Here is a 19,359-nt window from a genome sequence, read left to right as displayed (position 1 = left end):
GCTCCATACTGCACACTACCACCACTACACAAGCAGCTCCATACTTCACACTACCACCACTACACAAGCAGCTCCATACTTCACACTACCACCACTACACAAGCGACTCCATACTTCACACTACCACCACTACACAAGCGGCTCCATACTTCACACTACCACCACTACACAAGCTGCTCCATACTTCACACTACCACCACTACACAAGCTGCTCCATACTTCACACTACCACCACTACACAAGCAGCTCCATACTTCACACTACCACCACTACACAAGCGACTCCATACTTCACACTACCACCACTACACAAGCAGCTCCATACTTCACACTACCACCACTACACAAGCAGCTCCATACTTCACACTACCACCACTACACAAGCGGCTCCATACTTCACACTACCACCACTACACAAGCGGCTCCATACTTCACACTACCACCACTACACAAGCAGCTCCATACTTCACACTACCACCACTACACAAGCAGCTCCATACTGCACACTACCACCACTACACAAGCGACTCCATACTTCACACTACCACCACTACACAAGCAGCTCCATACTTCACACTACCACCACTACACAAGCAGCTCCATACTTCACACTACCACCACTACACAAGCAGCTCCATACTGCACACTACCACCACTACACAAGCAGCTCCATACTTCACACTACCACCACTACACAAGCAGCTCCATACTTCACACTACCACCACTACACAAGCAGCTCCATACTTCACACTACCACCACTACACAAGCGGCTCCATACTTCACACTACCACCACTACACAAGCAGCTCCATACTTCACACTACCACCACTACACAAGCAGCTCCATACTTCACACTACCACCACTACACAAGCGACTCCATACTTCACACTACCACCACTACACAAGCGACTCCATACTTCACACTACCACCATTACACAAGCAGCTCCATACTTCACACTACCACCACTACAAACACACCTATACAAGTAATAACATTCTGAAGCACGCCTAAAAGCATGTATCTATGCAAAAACAACAACTGTCATTTCTAGGAAGACGTCAACCAGCAAAGGCAACTCACGTGTTGAAGGCGTCTGAGCCAGAGTGGCACGTAGTGTCCCCACCAACAGTGCTGCAAGAGGTACTAGGAGGATCATAGTACCAATAGAGCTGGTTAAGGCCACATGCGAAGCTCGTCAGCACCAGGAAGAAGATGAACAAAAACTTGGCAATATCTGTAATCAGGAAATCAGTGCTGATGAGACCCCTTTTTGCAATATTATTATTTTCTTATCATTAGAGATTTATAGCCGAATTGTCCACTTTAATATAGATTGGATCACCCTCGATCTTATTTCAGTGATAGACACCATATGTTTCTGCGATGGATCCTATTTCTTCCATATTACCTATGTGTAACCTTAAAATTATCTTCTCGTACTGTGTGTAACCTTAAATTATCTTCCGGTACTATGTGTAACCTTAAAATTATCTTCCGGTACTATGCGTAACCTTAAGATTATCTTCTTGTAATATGTGTAACCTTGAAATTATCTTCTCGTACTATGTGTAACTATCTTCTTGTACTATGTGAAACCTTAAAATTATCTTCCAGTACTATGTGAAACCTTAAAATTATCTTCCAGTACTATGTGTAACCTTAAAATTATCTTCCGGTACTATGTGAAACCTTAAAATTATCTTCCGGTACTATGTGTAACCTTAAAATTATCCTCCTGTACTATGTATAACTTTAAAATTATCTTCTGTACTATGTGAAAAGTTAAATTATCTTCTAGTATTGTGTAACATTAAAATTATCTTTCAGTATTATGTGTAACATTAAAATGTTAACATGTAAACCAGTCATTCATATTCTAATTATTTGTAACGTGTATACTATACTAATTATAAACTACTGTATAATTAGTACTTATAATAAATATAATTATATTTATAATAAAAATAATAAACCAAAATTTTCTGCAACAAATATCCTGCATTTCATATGTTCATAAAATAGCAATACAATTTTTCAAATATTACATGACTCTTAATTTAGTTTTAAGTTTGCACAAGATGCTGAGTATACTAATGGCCTTATAAAAAATTAATTTGCAAATACTGATTCACTACCATGCCACCTAACATTTTTATGAATAAAGATTCTATTCTATTTTAAATGTTTTACTTGCATTGTTTATATTTTTGATATGTTGCAAAATTATAGACATTCTTTAGAAGGTTTACAAAATTTCAGTGAGGTAATTGGCATCAAAATTCCTATTACAATATTTTGTCATCAGAAGTGCAAGGGCAGCTAGTCTTTAGTTTGTGTACTATTGGGTGCACAAATAAGCAAGAAAGCCAGTGACATCTTATTTTTTTTTCACAGTGGCATATATGCCTTTGTTGACAAAACCCACTAGGAATCTAGCTGCAGTAATAACACAAACTATAATACTAAGTGTATTCATTCTATAAAAGGAAAATATGACAAATTGTACATAAACCTGAATATGGTTTTCCTTTGTCAATGATACAAAGCCTGTTAGGTTTATCAAGGTCTCCCTTGGCCAACTAGCAACCTTTCCCAGGATGCAATCCACAACAGTTGCCTAACTTTCGGGTAACCATTTGCTGCTAGGTGAATAAGACATATCAGGTGAAAAGACATCCCCAAATGTGCTCAAACGTCTCCATTCTGGTTCGGGAATCGAACCTGGGAACCTTCAGCTGTGAACCACGATGGCCATTACTCTACTCAATTTAGAGCTGACGATAGTATTGCAACACATTATGCAATAATTCTGACGTAATAATGTGGTCTTTGCTATTTAGATCTTGGTTATTAAGGCAATGGGGAAGTGGTGACGTTAAGAAGTAGCCTTACTGCTTGAAAATTTCTGACTTTTCTTGACTCACAATTGGAGATCCAGAGTGAATTCCTGGGCAGGACAGAAATGGTTAGGCTTGTTCCCTTTTACCTAATGAGTTTGTTAACCTAGCAGTAAATAGATACCTGGGAGTTAGGCAATTGTTGTGGGGTTGCATCCTAGGAATGATCAGTAGGAATGTACCTTGAAGAGGCCTTAATACAAACCTGAATATACATCCACAGGCTTCCTGTCCCAGACAAATTATTATTAACTTGAAAATTTGTGGTATAAAATATTAAAATAAGAAATCAGATTACAATTTAAAGTTCAGCCCTGCAGTACTGTACTGGCACAGCCAACAGCATACATTTTTGGACATCACTCTTTCAAACTGACCACTTTCATACTTTTACTGGCATGTCTGCACAATGTTATGCAGACGATGATTACCAAAATACAGAATTTTAAGTTATCCGGTTCTTAAGTGCATAATCGGTAAAAAGTGGTGTACTCTACAATGCTTGCTAGACAACAATAATTTGAAAAGCAAAGTTGAAATTCTTTGATTCTTTTTGTTCAAAGTGGAATGGATTCAGTTATAGGCACAGAATTAGTATAATTTGTAAAAAAATATTTATTAATATAGTTTTTGAATCTGAATCTTGATGTTCATTGGCTGGTTGTATTTCAATTACTTACAAGTTTCTAACTGTCTTATTAAGGTCTAGAGCTACATACCTATGATCATGCAGCCAAGGGAAATTTGAAGGGGGCCAAGATGAGGGTTAGTCTGAAACAAGTAGATGATTCTGGCAAAGGAGAAGACATTGGCCACAGCAAACACTCCTTCGGCAATGAGCGTTGGATCATTGGCTGGCCACTGGGCACGTGGAACCTCTCTGTGGGGCAAGAATACAGACAGTGATGTCCTCTGTGATGTCTTGAGTATACATGAGACTAAATACATAGTTTTAAGAAGAGTGATACAAACAGAAGTAGTTTAAGATATGGTAATAATAGGAGAGGATAAGATAATGATGAGAACAAAATTGTAGTGTTTAAGACAGCAGGTAAGAATTGGGTTTGCTTGGCAGAGTGGAAAGTATGGGGTTGTCCTTTCGTTTAACTATATATGGATAAGGGATGATGCATTCCTCACCTGGAACCTCACTCACAGAAGGGGTGATGCATCTCTCACCTGGGACCATACTTGTTGGTGGTAATCTGAACGAAGGCAACGGCCCGCAGACTGAAGGTACACAGGTAGAGGGAGAGCATTATGAAGTCGAGCCAGTTCCACCACTGGCGGATGTAAGCAGTCAGCCCCTCTTCCCATAGCTGTTTGCACTCTGCCCACACCTGTAACATCCACCATATGTGGCAATCATCTCACACAAAAGGGAAGGTGTAAAGTTGCTGTAGAATGGCAAGCTAAACACCTGATGAGAAATAATACATTGTAGTAAATAATAGTTATATGATGTAATATTATAATTAAGACATTATGTGAGGTAATATTGCAATACAGTATAGTGAGGTAATATTGCAATACAGTATAGTGAGGGGAAATTAGATATGGCTAACAACATGTGTCCGATAATGGTTAATGCATTATCACTGTGCCAATGAGAGAGAGAAGAGGCGAGAAAAACAGTAGGAGCCACAAGGATGATTCGAAGCTATGCACTGGGCATGCTCCACACTACGACATGGCCCTACACTCTCCTCATGGCTCCTACTGAATTTCCCATTGATTCACCACATGAATGCGAGCTCTTTGTGCAGAGAATGTAAGAGTAATGCATGTCAGGAAAGCAGAGGAACAGTATAACAGATTGCATACAAGATATAATTCAACACTGTTTCAACACACACACATGTACAGTTTTGTTTGCATACAAGACAATATGATTGGCAATTAATACAGATGAAACTAATTTCATAGTAGGGGTATAGAAGTTAATTTTAAGTATGAAACCAGTGTGACAACAGTACTAGATTTAAATACCTTGTGTGTGTGTAATTACCTAAGCATAGTTACAGGATGAGTGCTACTCATGGTGTCCCCATCTTCCCAGCACTCTTTATAATGATCCTTTAAAACTACTGAAGGTTTAGACCTCCACCATCTCCTCAGTTACAGTAACTTCTTCCAACCGTCTACCACTCTGTTTGCAAAAGTAAACTTCTTAAATGTGTTTTTGGCAGCTTTGTTTTCCGAGTTTGAACTTTTGTCCTCTTGTTCTTGAAATTACAGTTTTCAAAATCTCTTATTTGTCAATTTTGTGGATGCCTGTTACTATTTTACATAGCCTACAGTATGACTAACCATACAGCTCTTCCAACTGTAGTCACTAGCCTTTGTACCGGGTTACCAGTACAACATGGTTACCATGACGACAGTGATGATGCCTCTTAAGTTTCTCAGCATGCCTTTGTTGTAGCTCATCATGCCAAAATTATTCACCTTTGAAACAAACCAGAGAAGATCCCTCTCCCTACCATGGAACAACTAATCATAATAAACCCTATTCTCATAAATAAACCTTTGTAAGCACTCATGACACAGCTAGTTTCAGAACCATTCTTAATGTTCCAGGACCTCACTTCTTGTCCAGAATTTTCAATATACTGCACCTATGAACTACAAATAATGTCATAAGATCCCTTTCTCTTTCAGATTCACACGTACAATAGACCCAAGACCCCCCTACCTTGAACCCAAGGTCTTTTACCATGTTGCTAAAATGCCTCACTATGGCCTACACTAAACTCACCATGCCAGTAACCCAGAAAAAAATGAGCCACTCGACAAAGGTTGGTGCAGGTCCACGGAGATTCCTGCGGTGTCTCTCGCTGCCCTCTGTTCTGGTGGAGGCCAGCACCAACAGCACTAGGAAGAGCCCGAAGGAAGCACTGTACCGGGTAGTAAGGGAGAAAATATGGATTTGTTTATGTAAAATGTGGCATAGCACAAATCAGATGCATCCAAAATTTACTGGATCTACAGGGATTGAAAAAACTTTACTGGATCAAAGTATACAGTTGATTTTTATTACAAGATAGTACTGTAGATCAAAATCTAATATGGTAAAATCCTAAGGTATTCCCTAAGCAGATATAACTTTAACAACAAAATCTCTCCTATTAACAACTAGAGTACCCCGTGTTACTTGGAACTTTTTGTTCCAGGTAGCGAATCTTTAACAACAACAACAACACAAGGCAGCATTCTAGGACCTCTCCTATTTCTAATTTACCTGAATTTACCTGAGGGCCACCATCTCTATAGTGGCTTCAATGGGGGATAGGAAGCTCATTGTCAATGGGCTTGTCAATGTTTCTCCTATTATCCCTAAGGATTTTTGTCATCTGGATTTTGAACTGTGACATTTATGGCATCAGCGGGTAGGTGATTCCATGGGTTTATAACTCTTCACAGCTACCTGCGGGCCACCAGTTCTGTTTCAGTGGACGCTTTGCTGGGTGATTCTGTTTCCTTAGTCCCTTGTTCCCGCTGTGTCATTGAGGCTTGTGGTCTACCCCTCGGGTCCACGGTATTTGCAAATTTGCAGCTCAGGGCACAGTCATCTACATATCCTGCCCCGATATTTGGGCTTGGTGTCTTGGCACTCTAACAGGGTTCTGGCAACTTAGTATTTAGTCTTGTTGTTGCTCTCAATGATTAACTAACTGCAGAGAGCCACCTGGGGGCTCCCATCCAGAAACCAAGCATTGAATGTAATGAAATGCCACTTTCAGGAGGAGCCCTGCAAGTGGCTCAGTCATTCTTCCCTATTTTCAGCTTCACCCATTCATAGCTGGGTTGTCCATCAGCTCCAGAACTGATCAGGGAAGCTGGGGCTGGCCACCTGGTGATAACAGTCAGTATTACAAGTTCTGAGCTAAGTTCAGTGTTTTTATGTGAATTGTGTGCGGAGTTGTTTGGAAGTTTTGAAGCTTCATTTTCTGTGAACCCTGCAGCTGTTAGTTAAACTTCGCTGACTTTCTGGAAGCTTTAACTGGAGTGGTGGCAGATTGTCACTTGCTCCCTATGCCTTTGTAATGGGGGGAGGCAAGTTCTGGCTCTGGTCTCTGGGAGGCCAAACAGAAGTTCCTCTATTGATGTGACCTTTTAGTATACAGCAATCTCAGCAAAATAGCTTGGGAGCCACAGGGAGGCTGCCTCCAGAAAAGTCTTCTAGACAGTTGGTATATTTAAACAAATTAGGTACTGGTATTATGTTCCCCCATACTGCTCGTCTCATTCTATATTACTCACTGCTTTATCATTACCATATCAAACTTATATGTGTATGAAGCTCAGCCACCATAAACTACATAACTCAAACCCCATCATCACCCAGCAAAAATCAGCTGTCAAAATTGTAATAATTTTTTTTCAGATAACATACAACCCTCTATTGAAATACCTGAATATGCTACATATACATTCACTCCATATATTCTCTTCTGCTTTTTACACTTACAAAGCCTTATTCCTCAATGCAATACAAACAAAGGAATCAAATATGATTTCTTATTGTTGGGGGCAGAAAGCCTGTTATGGTTGTAGAGGTCCCCTTAGGCCAACGACTGACTTTCCGCAGGATGCAACCCCCAACAGATGATAAACTCCAGAGTAGTGCTAGGTGAACAGAAACACCCAAGGGGTGTGAAGGGAAGGGAAGGGAAGTATCAGGAGAAATCAGGGTAAGGATTTGGGAAGGGACGAGGGGAAAGGAATGGTGCCCAACAACTTGGACGGCCGGGGATTGAACGCCGACCTTCACGAAGCGAGACCGTCGCTCTACCGTCCAGCCCGAGTGGTTGAGCCCAAGGGGGTGTGAGAAAACATGCCCAAATGTCTCTAACTTGCTCAGGAATTGACCCCAGAACCTTTTGGTTGTGAACCGACTCTACTAGTGAAGTAAAAATTCTTCACCGATTGTAATGAAAACCCCTTTATGGTGGGGACCACTCAATACCTTTTTGAATACACCAAGACCTCTGCTTAGCTGATGCCTTCCATCCATCCACCTTTCAATTCCAATGGAAGAACATTTCTTCCCATCCATATCTATCTATATCTATCTCTGAAATATAGTAGATTATAAGAAGTAGTCTACTGCAGCTGGGTTACCTGTGATAGATGAACTTCATGAAGGGAGAGCGTATTACTCTGCCAAGGCTTGTTCTGGGAAAGATGAGATAAATGATGGCAATGATAGGCATGCAGAGGATGATGGAGAGGCAGAGCAAGATCTTGACCAAGGCATTCCTCCGGCGCCAGATGGGAAGACCTTCATGCCACACTGACGTCAACAGCTGCTGGCAGTTTGGGTGAGCCACAAACTGTCATGGGAGGACAGAACAAAGTAGTGCAATCATATATATGTTCATGTCTGTTTCTTGGTACATAGGAGTTTATGAGAAGAGCAAATAATAGAAGACTTTTGGATGCATACCAAGAAAATGTTTGGATGTATTTCAAGATTATCTGTTAGGAAAAAGAAAGCAACATTCCATGATAAGGCTACAGAAACTAATTAGGTGGACAGATAAAGTCATTATGGAAGAGCCGAGGCAGTCTTTACTTTCTCTGCCTTATACTGCCGGTAAGAATACAGATGGATGAAGAAACACAATACTGGGTTGAAAACTTTGCAGGAGCATTTAACAGGGGCAAGAGAAAAGTTAAACTTGATATTGTTTTGACATGCAAAGTAGCATTCCTCATAGTTGGATGGGAGAAGAATAATCCATTTCCAATAGTAAATTTTGTATTACATTTGTTAAGGGTTTGCTATTAATAGCTGAATTTAACCCTTTGCTGCAATAACTTATTTACCATTTTGTTTCTACTGAGGGTTGAAATGAGAGTAAAAATTAATGTTTTTTCTCTTATTAAATGTCTACAGTAGTTAGAAAACCACCGTTCTTTCCATGCACATAATTAATGCAAATATGATCCAAATATCTCAATACCATCCAGGCCAAATGTTTCCTAGACAGAATATCATTATAAATAGAGGATGTCCATGATTTGCTTGGCATTTGAATGCGTGGCTTTGGAATTATATGGGGGAATTTCCATTATACTGTACCAAGTTTTATAATATGTCTGTAAATTCCAGTGTTATGAATGTTCAGAATAGATTAATCTTGTATTTTTGTGTTGGATAAGCTTTTTGGGGGTTATACTGATGTATCACCGCACATTGTAAGCATTCTGGGCTTCATTATGTGCTGGGGCTCAACACATAGCGGTATCTGTTGACCAAATAATAGTGGAATAGGTAACAGTAGGACAACTTGGGAAGAAAACACGGAAAAAAATTGTACTGAAGGTATCAGATGTAATCCTTATGTTTGGTTCAGAGCCTAACTGAGAGAAAATTTTTATTTGAGCTCAGAGGAGTCTTATAAATTCTTCAAAGTGTAATAAATGAGCATAACCCCGTTACTTCTGGCGATGTTTATAACTCTGGTTACCTGCTTTTGATCATACTTAAGGGCCAGCTTAAGCCTTGATAACTTCAGCTGTTGAGGATCATCCTCATCGTCATCATCCTCAGAGTCTTCTTCACTGCGGCGGTTGAGGACCGCAATCACCTGATGGAGGAACGAGGGCAAGATATCTTAGTCAAGTGCTAAGAATGTAAGTAATGGTGTATTTATCTGAAATTATCCGAGGGTAGTATTTTACCCTCAGGTATTATTAATTATTTTCATCTAGTTATTATATATTATTTCCATCGAGATCTTTATTTTTTATCCAATTAAAAAAAAAAAATTGCTGCTAACTGGCAGGATATCCAGAACTAAATTACCTGATTGGACAGTCTCTCCTTTCCTTTCTTTTTTCCCCTTCCCAGCCCAAACCCCCGTTTCTCCCTCCCCCAGCTCAAACCCCTGTTTCCCGCACCCTCCTTCCCTTACATATTTTGCCTCTCACCTCCTGTGTAGAGCGACACTGGTGTAGCAGCTCACAGGTGTACTTCTTGCACTGGTCACTCAGCTCCAGGTAAGTGTCCTTAAATTCGTTCTCCACCCGTGCTAGTCGTTCTAGCTCCCATGACAGCTGTCAAACAGGTGCTATACATGCATTATTCAGTAATAAGGCACTAGAATAGGTATTCTGTTAAATAAAGGGCTGACTGTAACAAAGGCAGCTCCGGTGTGCATTTTGTATTATTATTACTACAGTAGTATCATTATTATTCAAATGGTGTTGACCAGACCATACACTAGAAGGTGAAGGGACGACGACGTTTCGGTCCGTCCTGGACCATTCTCAAGTCAATTGTCACAATCGACTTGAGAATGGTCCAGGACGGACCGAAACGTCGTCGTCCCTTCACCTTCTAGTGTGTGGTCTGGTCAACATACTTTAGCCACATTATTGTGACTCATCGCCTGCATTATTCAAATGGTGCTAGAATCTGACTGTTATTCAATATTTCAATGATCCCAGTATACCTATACATCTATTAATTCATATTTAACTGGGGGGTTAAAATCTTTAATAGGACATGCATTCTTACATTCCTATACAGTATACAGTACAGCACTATATAGGTGTTATGAGGTTTATCAATTAACATGTCTGGGTTCATACTATATATTTATGCAATTTTTTGTTACTAAAATATTGGAGAATGTTTGATATTGTAGATCTTGAAAGGAATAGTTCTTGAAAATTTACGTAACTTAATCTAGATCTTGAAAGGAATAGTTCTTGAAAATTTACGTAACTTAATCTAGATCTTGAAAGGAGTAGTTCTTGAAAATTTACGTAACTTAATCTAGATCTTGAAAGGAGTAGTTCTTGAAAATTTACGTAACTTAATCTAGATCTTGAAAGGAGTAGTTCTTGAAAATTTACGTAACCTAATCTCTGGTTAGGTTATTTTGGCAGAAAATTATCTGGACACAATTTTGACTGGATAACTCAAATATTTGGTTCAGTGGGCTTTGGGTAACTGAGCTCATACATTATATATAAATAATTTAACATTTTATAATATATAGAAACAACAAGAGCTACAATGCTACAATATATAAAAGCCGATAGAAACAGACAGCTGCAGAGAGGCAGATAAAAAATAGTCATACAGAGACAGAACTATGTAAATGCCACACAAGGATATATTTCTGCACCACACAGAAAACCTTGCAATAACAGCCACAATGGCCAGTTAACAGATACAGTATACATACAACCAAGCACTGATAGACAGCAGCAGGAAACTTACCCTGAAAGCAGCGAGTATCGGATCTTCGGAGGTGAGAGAGATCCAGGCTGGGGAGGCCAGAGCACGGTAGGTGTGGATACGACGCATAGAGTACCGCAGCGAGTCTGCATGGAACCCCTCTGTACATGGTCGGCAGCAACATGACAGCGGGTGTGGCTTGTCAATGTATGCACCTGCAGAACACAAGGATGGAAGGATGGGTGTTTGTGTAGTGAACTGGCGAATGCGGTACAAGAGAGATGGTATGGCGGGAAGCAAGAGGCAGACATAATGAGGTAAGGAGAACATAAGAGGTCTGTTCAAGACATAAGTATGAGGTGAAGATGCATGAAGACTCATTGACTTAATCACCCATTGCAATGCTTCCTTGTACTGGGGAATCAAGCCAGAATCATGCAAGTCCTACAGCAAGTCCACAATACATGGCAATCTCAGCTTGTCATTTAGGTACAGTAGTTTTGAAGAGTTAAAAGTTCTAAATGACAAGGAAAATAGAGATGAAAATTTTCAAATATTTAACTCATATTTTATTAAGATGGTCTTAACTTGGGAAGGAAGATACAAAATTAATAATACAAAGTTCATTTTACTGGGCCTGATGTTTTACATGTTTTACATCATATATACCATGTAGAATTAAGTGAGGTGATGCCCATCAATGTTGGCTGGGGTAGTTGGTCTGGTTTGACATGGCAGTTTTTTTTTTTTTTTTTTGAGATATATACAAGAGTTGTTACATTCTTGTACAGCCACTAGTACGCGTAGCGTTTTGGGCAGGTCCCTGGAATACGATCCCCTGCCGCGAAGAATCGTTGTTACAACCAAGTTCCCATTTTACTGTTGAGTTAAACAGAGGCTACAATTAAGTATTTGCGCCCAGTAAATCCTCCCCGGCCAGGATACAAACCCATGACAGAGCACTCACGGAACGCCAGGCGAGTGTCTTACCACTACACCACGGAGACTGGTGTCTCTGTCCAAGTTCTGTCTTGGTCTTGAGGATGTGAAGATGTATACATTCACAGTCTCCGTGGTGTAGTGGTAAGACACTCGCCTGGCGTTCCGCGAGCGCTATGTCATGGGTTCGTATCCTGGCCGGGGAGGATTTACTGGGCGCAATTCCTTAACTGTAGCCTCTGTTTAACGCAACAGTAAAATGTGTACTTGGATGAAAAAACGATTCTTCGCGGCAGGGGATCGTATTCCAGGGACCATAGGATTAAGGACTTGCCCGAAACGCTACGCGTACTAGTGGCTCTACAAGAATGTAACAACTCTTGTATATATCTATATATATATAAAAAAAAAGAAAAAAAAAAAAGAAAAAAAAAGTGTAAGCTGCCTGTAGATAGTTGGATTAGTGAGTATAATGTGTATAGTGCTTCAGCCATGTCTAATCTTTTTTTGTCATTGTGTCTTTCTATATGTATTTTGGTGTTGTTGGTCAGGATATTTTTGGCAATGGTCTGATTGTGAGTAGAAATATGTAATGCGATCTTTGTTAGGCCCTTGTTGTCTGCACATTGTCAGGCACCTTGGAAGAATTGTTATTGTTGTCTTGCCTTTATATTGGCATCAATGGGCCTGACAATCCCCAAAATGGGCATGTAAAGTTTTCTTGTTGTAATCAATGGCAAGCGATAATTTTCATTCATAGGGGGATATGAATCCCTGGAACTGCCTACCTGCCAAAGCTGTAAATACCAAAACACTGATGCAATTTAAGATTAAGCTCGATAAAATGAAGATAAATGGGGTGGGGGCCTTTAACAAGCTGCCAGCTTCCTGTCCTGATCGAGGCCACTAGAGAGATAGAAAATAAGAGATAGTTGGAGGAAATCCATTACCTCCAACAAAAAATCCAAATCCAGCACCAAAAATTCCAAATCCTAAAAAAGAAAAAAAAAGTGGCAAATGTCTAACAAAAAAGTCTTCATAAATGTGTCAAATGCCCATCAAAATAGTCAGAACAACAAATTCCAAACAAAAAAGTGGCGAACATTCCCCCAAAAATGGCAAACGCCCAATAAAAAAGTCCCAAACACCGAACAAAAACCCTAAACACCGAACAAAAAAGTTCCAAACGCCCAATAAAAAAGTCCCAAACACCGAACAAAAACCCTAAACACCGAACAAAAAAGTTCCAAACGCCCAATAAAAAAGTCCCAAACACCGAACAAAAACCCTAAACACCTAACAAAAAAGTTCCAAATGCCCAATAAAAAAAATTCCCAAATGTCCAATAAAAAATCCAAAATGCAACTCCCCCCAAAAAATACAAAACGCCCTACAAAAAAGTTCAAAACACCCACCAAAACGTTTCAAAATGCCCCAAATAAAATTTCTAAACACCCAACAAAGCAAATTGGGTGTTCTAACACCTGTAACAAGAACACCTGCCCTAACCACACCCAACAAGAACACCTGCCCTAACCACACCCAACAGGAACACCTGCCCTAACCACACCCAACAAGAACACCTGCCCTAACCACACCCAACAAGAACACCTGCCCTAACCACACCCAACAAGAACACCTGCCCTAACCACACCCAACAGGAACACCTGCCCTAACCACACCCGTAACAAGAACACCTGCCCTAACCACACCCGTAACAAGAACACCTGCCCTAACCACACCCGTAACAAGAACACCTGCCCTAACCACACCCAACAGGAACACCTGCCCTAGCCACACCCGTAACAAGAACACCTGCCCTAACCACACCCAACAAGAACACCTGCCCTAACCACACCCAACAAGAACACCTGCCCTAACCACACCCGTAACAAGAACACCTGCCCTAACCACACCCGTAACAAGAACACCTGCCCTAACCACACCCAACAAGAACACCTGCCCTAACCACACCCAACAGGAACACCTGCCCTAACCACACCCAACAAGAACACCTGCCCTAACCACACCCAACAGGAACACCTGCCCTAACCACACCCAACAAGAACACCTGCCCTAACCACACCCAACAAGAACACCTGCCCTAACCACACCCAACAAGAACACCTGCCCTAACCACACCCAACAGGAACACCTGCCCTAACCACACCCAACAAGAACACCTGCCCTAACCACACCCAACAGGAACACCTGCCCTAACCACACCCAACAAGAACACCTGCCCTAACCACACCCAACAGGAACACCTGCCCTAACCACACCCAACAAGAACACCTGCCCTAACCACACCCAACAAGAACACCTGCCCTAACCACACACAACAGGAACACCTGCCCTAACCACACCCAACAAGAACACCTGCCCTAACCACACCCAACAAGAACACCTGCCCTAACCACACCCAACAAGAACACCTGCCCTAACCACACCCAACAGAAACACCTGCCCTAACCACACCCAGCAAGAACACCTGCCCTAACCTTTGACAGTTTTGCCCAAAAGCTGTCAAAGATTGAGGAAAGATGAACACATTCGTAAGTACGTGCATAACTGCTTCGTGAGAGGGGAGGGGGGAAGGTTTAGATATAGGTCAGGTTAATTATAATTGACAAGTGGTCAAAGGGTCATGACCTTTATATGCCATGAGTCCGTCAATACCAATTGGGTGACCAGGGGGGACGGATAATCCGCTTTACCACATTTGCAATTCAAACTTCCATGTATCCGATTTTATCATTGAAGCATTAAATGGAAGCATTTGGGCATATATTCAATTATAATCATTTAAAAATAATTCATTATTATTACTGAATATGTGCACAAATGCTTATGTTTATCCGATTTCACTGTTAGCTAAGGCAAACACATGCAAATTTCTCCATTTTATCCGGATTCACATTTATTACAAGAGAAGGATTTGTAGCGAGTAAACTTATACTCGTTCCATTATCTCATCATCTTAATGGCAAAACTAATTAGTTCTAACTACACAAGCTATAATCCTATCCCTATTTACCGGTAACGGTTTTTCCACCCCCCTATCTTATTGTGAGGTATAGTTACCTTATATAAACAAGCGATTGATGATTGATGAACACCATTTGGTCACCACTTGGTCCGGGAGACATCTCCCGTCACGCAGGGTGCAGTTGCACCTCCACAGATCTCCAGTATCAGCTATTGATACTGGTAATGGCTCAAAAGGGCCACCACTTACGGGCTATTCATGCCCGTGCCACCTTTTGGGTGGCTTAATCTTTATCAATCAATCGATTGATGAAGATTAAGCCACCCAAAAGGTGGCATGGGCATGAATAGCCCGTAAGTGGTGGCCCTTTTGAGCCATTTCCAGTATCAATAGATGATACTGGAGATCTGTGGAGGTGCGACTGCACCCTGCGTGACGGGAGATGTCTCCCATGTATAAACAAGCTATTTCTCTCCAGGGACTCCGCTTCCTGTGCCAGGTAAGTCCACTGCGGGCTCGCCATAGCCCGTGCTACTTGCCCCGCTCCTGTGCCAGGAGCGGGGCACAGTAGGTGCCCTACGCTAGTAGTTAGTAAAACAGTTGATTGACAGTTGAGAGGCGGGCCCAAAGAGCAAAGCTCAACCCCCGCAAAACACAACTAGTAAACACGCTATGCCCTATACGCTGCTGATGTTACCCAGTTTATGTGTGCGTATGGAGTTAGTGTTGGAATTACATCCACTCGCAAATAATGATCTCTATGATTCCTGCAGTTGCCTTCCCTCCCCTTATGGTGTAGATACCTTCTGGTCTCCCTTCTCCCTTTCCCATATTCATTACCTTGCACGTTTTGGGAATGAATTCTAGCAACCATTTGTTTGCCCACTCCTGTAGTCTGTCAGGGTTTTTCCTGTAACCTTCTGCAATCCTCCTCGGGTTTTACATGCCTCGTTTGATTTGAATTAATGGTCGTAGGACCACATGGTCGTACATGTACGACCACATGGTCGTACATGTACGACCACACTCCCTAGGGGTAGGTCGTTCACCTAAATTAGGAACAGTGAGAGTCCTTAACACCTCCCCTTGGAGAACTCCAGCTGTTCCCTTTCTCCACCTCGAAACCTTCATCTCTTAAATTGCAACTCTGTTTTCTGCCCTGTAGATATTCTCTTGCCTCTTTCAGTGTCTTAACCAGTTATCCCAGCCTGCTCCTCCCTCTTGAACACTAGAGATTCATGAGGAACTGTGTCAAAAGCTGTTTGACAATCGAGGAAAAGTCAATATAGCTCAGTCGATTAAGGCAGTGTCTGGGATGCTCCCGGACTTAGGTTCGAATCCTCGTCACGGCCCTTGTGGATTTGTTCAAACGTCAATATAGTCTTAATTCCCTTTCCTGTCTTAATTTAGTAATTAACTGTCGTAGAACTCAGTTAATTTTGTCAGGTGGTGGTGATAGTGGTGGCAGTGAGTGACAGTAGTGGTGGTGAGTGAAGGGTGATAGTGGTAGTGGCTGCGAGTAACGGAGCTATAGAGACCACTCCTCTTCATTACCATACAATTCAATGCTTATATATTTTAAATCACAAGGTAAAGGGCCAGAACACAGCTTTTGTTTTCCTCACGCTAAAACTGAGCCCGCCCCCCTTCCATTTCCCTTTCATAATACACTTTCAATTACAGCTAAGTACCTTTATGGTGTTGTGGGGAAAAATAACAGATCCCACTGTCATTGTTATGAAAATTGAAAATGCAAAAATATGAACAATTACACTGAATGAGTTTTATACAGGAATACATTCAGTTGTGTCCGGACCTCTATTGTGTTTGACTAGAGAGAGAGAATATGTCCAAGTACATGTTTGTCTGTTTTTCTCCCATACATGCCTTTGAGTTTCAGTGATAGACAAAATTATACATGTCTATGATTTATCTATTTACATTTAACACAATGTATATGTAATTCCCTGAGCAGAAAATTATATAGTGTAATATTAGAGCTTTCAAAATTACTGCAATTCACTGATAATAGCCTCATCAAACAAGCATTTCACTCTTCAAAACAGTGATCAGTGCCTTACTGTTCCTGAGATCAGTGCCTACTGATCCTGAGATCAGTGCATACTGATCCTGAGATCAGTGCCTGCTGTTCCTGAGATCAGTGCCTACTGTTCTTGAGATCAGTACCTACTGTTCCTAAGATCAGTGCCTACTGTTCCTGAGATCAGTGCCTACTGTTCCTGAGATCAGTGCCTACTGTTCCTGTGATCAGTGCCTCCTGTTCCTGAGATCAGTGCCTCCTGTTCCTGAGATCAGTGCCTACTGTTCCTGTAATCAGTGCCTACTGTTCCTGAGATCAGTGCCTGCTGTTCCTGAGATCAGTGCCTACTGTTCCTGAGATCAGTGCCTACTGATCCTGAGATCAGTGCCTCCTGTTCCTGAGATCAGTGCCTGCTGTTCCTGAGATCAGTGCCTACTGTTCCTGAGATCAGTGCCTACTGATCCTGAGATCAGTGCCTACTGTTCCTGAGATCAGTGCCTGCTGTTCCTGAGACCAGTGCCTACTGTTCCTGAGATCAGTCTTATTCACACCGAACGACAGAACGTTCTGGAACGAAAATTGCTTATTATATGTGTCTCTGTAACCTCTTCCACTCAAGGCTGTAATCTTGAGCCTCAAAATGAGGCTCTTTCTGAATTTGTTCAGCCCTTGGAAGGAATTTTGCCAGCGATATGGGGCCGCTTCCTTAATTAAATGGCTGTGAAAACGACATGCGCTTAGAGCTCGTGCAGACGCGGCCGACCTGTACGACGGCTGCGTCACGACTGAGGCATGGACGCATCTAGAGGCGCTGCTGGGTGAATTCAAATTCAAATTTTTATTCAGGTAACCGATTCCAAATCAGCTGACCCGCGCAATTTGAAATTCGAGTCACATGTTTAATCGAATTTTCGCGGATTATATTGTTTGAGCACTGTACGAGACTGTGTTTATAATAGGCGCTACAATATTAATGGGTGTTACAGCATTATTGTTAGGAATCAAACCCCACACATAGTTTCAAAGACATATACGTCAGAGCTCAATAGACTCATGGACCTGTACGCAACAGCTGAGAGGTGGAACCAAAGAGCTGAAGCTCAACCCCCATCCCCACAAGAAAAGTGAGTACCTCTTTTCCCCTCAATACATATGTATATACCATTTCAAGTGGGAATGCATATCTCGCTATGAATTATGTGTATTTAAGAACGCATGTATAACATTATTGCTGATCTGTATTAATTAGTAATACATTTATTATGTACATTCATTTACCCACTGAGCTACAGTAGGTGAATATAGTTAGGTATACATGATGTATACTTAGCTACATCATGTATACCCAGCTATACCACGTATACTCACCCTCAGCAAATGAACCAAATGAACATTATAAATTGTAAGATGACGCCAGGCGTCTGAGAGTGACGCCAGACGTCTGAGAGTGACACCAGACATCTGTGAGTGACGCCAGACGTCTGAGAGTGACACCAGACATCTGTGAGTGACGCCAGACGTCTGTGAGTGACACCAGACATCTGTGAGTGACGCCAGACGTCTGAGAGTGACACCAGACATCTGAGAGTGACACCAGACATCTGAGAGTGACACCAGACATCTGTGAGTGACGCCACACGTCTGAGAGTGACGCCACACGTCTGAGAGTGACACCAGACATCTGAGAGTGACACCAGACATCTGAGAGTGACACCAGACATCTGAGAGTGACACCAGACGTCACGCGATGCCAACGGCAGACGACGGAATGTCGGTGTCTGGGATCGTCGACAGGTGTGGAGGGCAGCTGACCAGAAGCGGGCGCCTAATACGGCCACTTAATGATGCATTTATATCTAGTTCTTGAATAGTCTCCCCTATACAGTCGTCGATGACTGGACACGAAGAAAACGGGTTACACGTGACGAAGGGTATCCTCATGATAACATTCACACACTCACTATACACTCACTACCACAGCTCACTATCATACAAGCATAAATACGTATTATAGGTAAACAGTTGGATGTATATACCTAGTGTATATCATTCGTATTTTTGTTTTAAACATAAATTCATAGAAATGCACGATCAGTAATTGCATTATACAACGTTAGGTCATACATACAGAGCGTAGTGATTGGCTCACAATCGACTAGTACCCAGGTTCGATTCCCGGATTGTTAAATAGGTGCACCTGGGAGTAAGTCAACTGTTGTGGGTAGCATCATGGGGACTGCCAATTCATAGGCCTAGCAGTGTTTTTGAACCGGAGATCCACTGTTTAAATAC

General features: G+C 41.6%; 1 protein-coding gene across 3 annotated transcripts in view; it reads right to left on the bottom strand.

Annotated features, from left to right (window-relative positions):
• LOC123745556 (transient-receptor-potential-like protein) overlaps positions 1-19,359 on the bottom strand; it is a 129,076-nt gene that overhangs the window by 46,431 nt on the left and 63,286 nt on the right. For all 3 annotated transcript variants that reach the window (XM_069312053.1, XM_069312055.1, XM_069312054.1), the window contains exons 5-12: positions 11,141-11,313; positions 9,841-9,966; positions 9,378-9,497; positions 8,026-8,237; positions 5,660-5,798; positions 4,081-4,241; positions 3,621-3,781; positions 1,085-1,238 (exon numbers count right to left, since the gene is read on the bottom strand). In XM_069312053.1, the coding sequence (XP_069168154.1) occupies positions 1,085-1,238; positions 3,621-3,781; positions 4,081-4,241; positions 5,660-5,798; positions 8,026-8,237; positions 9,378-9,497; positions 9,841-9,966; positions 11,141-11,313 (1,246 nt within the window). The remainder of the gene's footprint in view (positions 1-1,084; positions 1,239-3,620; positions 3,782-4,080; positions 4,242-5,659; positions 5,799-8,025; positions 8,238-9,377; positions 9,498-9,840; positions 9,967-11,140; positions 11,314-19,359) is intronic.

The sequence above is a fragment of the Procambarus clarkii genome, chromosome 71 (genome assembly GCF_040958095.1).
Source record: "Procambarus clarkii isolate CNS0578487 chromosome 71, FALCON_Pclarkii_2.0, whole genome shotgun sequence".
Taxonomy (NCBI): domain Eukaryota; kingdom Metazoa; phylum Arthropoda; class Malacostraca; order Decapoda; family Cambaridae; genus Procambarus; species Procambarus clarkii.
This window is presented reverse-complemented; position numbering and strand designations above follow the sequence as displayed.